Raw genomic sequence first — 4,941 nt, 5'->3', positions numbered from 1 at the left:
AATATTACTTCTAATTAATAATGGTGTGATCTCAACTTCCTTAATCATTCTCCCAATATTTACGGTTTTCTTTTATTACTCAATATTTACTCTTTCTTAAATCATAATTAATAATTGGTAAAAAAAGGAAGAAAAAAAAATGAAGAAAAAGTAATCTGCATAACTCTTCCGACACTAATTCTAAGCAAGAATGATTTTGTAACCATTTTAATTTGATGATAAATCATGAAAGTAAAATATGAATGTCAAAGTCATATTACATCTATTTATATAACCAGTTGAATAATTGAACTTGTTGATGATTTTATATATAGTAATCAATGCATTCTTTAATAAAAAAATTCTCTTTCAGTCGAACATGTAAGTGTAACCATTATGGCATTATCATCCTCTTCCTAATGATTTTAATTTACATAGGAACAGATGCAATTCCTTGATATTTTCTGGTTGATAAACCTATGATTGATTTTGGTCTTCAATAGAAAGAAAGAAAAAAAAAAGGAGTAATAAAAGGAAACCATAAATTTTGAAAAATAACACAAAAGGAAACCAAAATATTGCGAGGAAAAATCAAAGAAGTTGAGGTCACACAATCATTAAGTAAAATTAATATTGATCATTGAATTAAAACAAAATCAAGGATGAAAATGTGGAATAATTCTAAAGAATTCCTCTTGGATTTAATATATCCTCCTCATATTTTAAAGTTTCGACAAAATTATTGTGTTATAGTAATTTCGTATCAGACTAAGATTAATAAATTGTCAAAAGAAAACACATATCAGGGGTTTGGATCAGATCCAAAACAAAGTCCAAGGCATAGAGCTAGTGTGTGTCTGGATTGAAATTATTAGTGATGTTTATATGGTTGGAGCCTTGGACGTGTACTATCTATTGGGTTTGTTTCGAGGGTATCCATTTCTGTAATCGAAAGAGAATACACTCACTCTTGACCACAATGCCCGCTACCACAGTCGTTCGGTTCGGTCTCGACTGAGTCGTGTATTTTTCTTTTTTTTGACAAAGTCGTGTATTATTTTTTATTACCCGATAAAATGGGTGAAAAAAATTATTTTTCTAAAAAGTTAAACACGTGCATTTTGCTCTCGCTTTATTTCATTTGACCACATTTATATCGTGCGTTTGACCAAGCCTCCAACATTTACTATCGTATCTATCCATAAACACGCATCAATTCCACTTTCCCCATTTTCACATCATCGATTTCATCTAACTTAATCCGCTCACATGCGAAAACGCTCCCACGATTCTCAAAATTTTTCGGTTGTGAAATCCCTCTATAAATAGAAACCCTACTCATTCGATTCGACACACCAAAACTCCGAATTTTTCGAGTAGTGAAATTAAATTTACAAAGTACACACACTGAGAATAGGATTCATTCGTTTGTTAGTTGTTAACTTGTTATCATCATCTACCACACTATCCACACTGGACATAATATTAGTTTTAAAGTTTTGTTCCCGTCGACGATACCCACCATGTCCGCTGCCACATTCAGTCAACTCTGTTCGGTCTTGAGTTGTGTATTATTTTTTTATTACCCGATAAAATGGGGAAAAATTTATTATTTTTCTAAAAACTTAAACACGTGCATTTTGCTCTCCCTTTATTTCATTTGACCACATTTATATCGTATGTTTGACCAAGCCTCCAACATTTACTATCATATCTATCCATATACGCGCATCAATTCCACTACCCCCATTTTCTCATCATCGATTTCGTCTAACTTAATCCGCTCACATGTGAAAATGCTCCCACGATTCTCAATTGTTTCGGTTGTGAAATCCCTCTATAAATAGAAACCCTACTCATTCGATTTGACACACCAAAACTCCAATTTTTTTCGAGCTGTGAAATTAAATTTACAAAGTACACATACTGAGAATAGGATTCATAAATTTTCTTGTTAGTTGTTAACTTATTATCATCATCTACAACACTATCCACACCGGACATAATTCCAGTTTTAAAGTTTTGTTCCCCGCCAACGATACCCACCATGTCCGCTGCCACATTCAGTCAACTCGGTTCGGTTTGAGTCGTGTATTATATTTTATTACCCGACAAAATGGGGAAAAATTAATTATTTTTCTAAAAACTTATAGACGTGCATTTTATTCTCGCTCTATTTCATTTGACCACATTTATATCGTGTGTTTGACCAAACCTCCAACATTTACTATCATATCTATCCATATACACGCATCAATTCCACTTCCCCCCATTTTCACATTATCGATTTTGTTTAACTTTATCCGCTCACATGTGAAAATGCTCCCACGATTCTCAATTTTTTCAGTTGTGAAATCCTGCTATAAATAGAAACCCTACTTATTCGATTAGACAAACCAAAACTCAGAGTTTTTCGAGTTGTGAAATTAAATTTACACAGTACACACTGAGAATACAATTCATAAATTCGCTTGTTAGTTGTTATCTTGTTATCATCATCCACCACACTATCCACACCAGACATAATTTGAGTTTTAAAGTTTTGTTCCCCGCCCACGATACCCACAACATCCATCACACGAAAAGTGTTTCTCTTGCTCCACGTGAAATCATTAATTAATTTTCAACACCCACCATAACAAATCAAAAGCTGGCTCAAAATATTCTAATACCATATCATAATTTAATTATATCATACAGTCAAATTCATCAGTTACATACTAATATTATTCAACTCTAAGTTAAATTATCAAATAAATAAACAATAATTATTGTTTCTTTCTGAGTTGTTTATGAGCTGTAACTAACTGAGAAACTAAGCAACAATCAATCTACTATCTGGTGTTTCGCGGCAGTATGAAGAAACATGCAGGACACCTAATCAAACCGTTAGCATTACATGATAAACAACTTTTAAACCCATTCTTCTCCGTAAACACTTTGTGACTTCCGTTACACTCATCACACACAACAAATCTGAACCCTCCACAGAAATCACAACAACCGTTCTGATTCGACTTTGGTAACCGTTCGATTAAACTATTCAGTTCACCGTTTTCATGTAACTGTTTCACATCGTCAACTCCACCGATGTAAACGCCGCCGATGAAAACCCTAGGGAGTGTTACGCTTTTCCGGTTTAAGATCCCGTTGAGTTCTTCACGGAAGTTATCGTCGATTGAAACGTCGCGTTCGTCGACTGCGACGTGGAAACATCGGAGAATTGCGCGGACGGCACGGCAGTCGTCGAAGGTACGACGGACGACACGGAGGCTTGTGTAGTAGATGACGACGCGATTTTCGAGGCCGGGAGGGAGTGTGACTTTTGACGAGGGAGTGATGGTGGTGCGGGAGGCGGCGCCTAAAGCGCGGAGGAAAGTGGTGGAGATGAGGACTCGACGGAAAAGTGAAGGAGATTTTGGTAAAGTTGGTTCAGGTTTTTCTTGGATGAGAGATTGAATGTCTTTGAAGGAAGAGCATGAGAAGTTAACGGGGAGAGTTCGGGAATGTGACGGTGATGATGGTGACGACGGTAGTGAATTGCGGTGGCGACGCGGTGAATTTAACCAAGGTGTCCACATTGGGGGGAGAGAAAAAGAGAGAGAGGGAATTTGGGTGGAAAATTTTGAAGGGAGAGAATTGAGAGAGATAGAAAAGAGAAAGATTGAATTTATATAAATGGGAAAGGGCTATTGAGTCTCTATCTCAAATCCATGATTTCCAATCCAATCATAACTTACCTTCTATACCATGTGCGTTTGTTCTTTCCATTTTTACTTCTTATATATGAAAAAAATATATAAAATTTAATCATATATTTGAAAAATATTGTCAAAATAGTTTATGGTAAGAAATAATAGTAACATTGACTTGGCACCTAGAAAAAAAAACGCTTAAATGCAGTTTTGGCCCCCCAAGTTTCACAATTGCTTGATTTTGGTCCCCCACATTTTAATTGCTTGATTTTAACCCCCTAAGTTTCACAATTGCTTGGTTTTAGCCCTCCAAGTTTCAATTGCTCGATTTTGGCCCCTCAAGTTTACCCCCTTTTGCATTTGCTAGCCCCCCGTTGAATATTTTGATTATAAATTGGTTATGTGGCATTTTAAAATTAAATAAGTATTTAAAAATAAATAAATAAATTACAAATTGTTTTTAAAAACTAAATTATAATTTTTTTTATTATTATATATAGTTTGTAAAATAATTTTGTTATATACAAAAGTAAAAAAAACATTTTATGAATTATTTTTTAAAAACTTTGTAAGCTTTTTTTTAAATAAAAAATAATTATTAAACTTTTTATTAAAAAAACAATTTTTAATACATTTTTATAAAAGCAAATATTATTATTTTTTAATTAAAACATATTTTTAATTTTTTTAAAATGTCACATAAGCAATTTATAGTCAAAAAAGTCAACGGGGGGCTAACAAATGCAAAATGGGGTAAACTTGGGGGGCCAAAATCGAGCAATTGAAACTTGGAGGGCTAAAATCAAGCAATTGTGAAACTTAGAGGGTTAAAATCAAGCAATTGAAATGTGGGGGGCCAAAATCAAGCAATTGTGAAACTTGAGGGGCCAAAACTGCATTTAAGCCAAAAAAAAATTACCAATGTGTTGTTCAATGAATTTAGCTCAATCGGTAGGGATATTTCAAGAATCAGATTCTATGTAGTTGTGACTGGATGCAGTCATGGACTATGAACCGTCTGATCTTTATCAGACGGTTTAAATTTTAAGACTATTTTTATTTTGTTTTAATATAAAATTTTAAGTTGACATGTGAACCGTCCTAACAAGATCGTACGTCCTATATCTTGTGACTGCATGAGTGCACCTAGAGTTGAATTTACTGAATCCAGATCCGACATTTCATTATATATGCGGTGACCGGATTTCGAATCATGATCATCCCACTTATCCAATTTAAGAGTGAAACGCCTGATAACTAAACAACT

General features: G+C 34.1%; 1 protein-coding gene across 1 annotated transcript; it reads right to left on the bottom strand.

Annotated features, from left to right (window-relative positions):
- Window positions 1–2,630: 2,630 nt before the first annotated feature.
- Window positions 2,631–3,720, bottom strand: LOC123924114 (uncharacterized protein At5g39865-like). The gene has a single exon (XM_045976889.1). It carries the CDS (start codon window positions 3,558–3,560, stop codon window positions 2,814–2,816), a length of 747 nt encoding a protein of 248 aa, XP_045832845.1. The 5' UTR covers window positions 3,561–3,720; the 3' UTR covers window positions 2,631–2,813.
- Between the last annotated feature and the right edge of the window lie 1,221 nt (window positions 3,721–4,941).

Source organism: Trifolium pratense, linkage group LG4, assembly GCF_020283565.1.
Source record: "Trifolium pratense cultivar HEN17-A07 linkage group LG4, ARS_RC_1.1, whole genome shotgun sequence".
Lineage (NCBI taxonomy): Eukaryota > Viridiplantae > Streptophyta > Magnoliopsida > Fabales > Fabaceae > Trifolium > Trifolium pratense.
The sequence above is the reverse complement of the archived record's forward strand: the minus strand, read 5'-3'. Positions and strand labels throughout refer to the sequence as shown.

Bases quoted from the DNA above. Each gene is read 5' to 3' on its own strand.
- LOC123924114 (XM_045976889.1), bottom strand. From the start codon at position 3,560: ATGTGGACACCTTGGTTAAATTCACCGCGTCGCCACCGCAATTCACTA.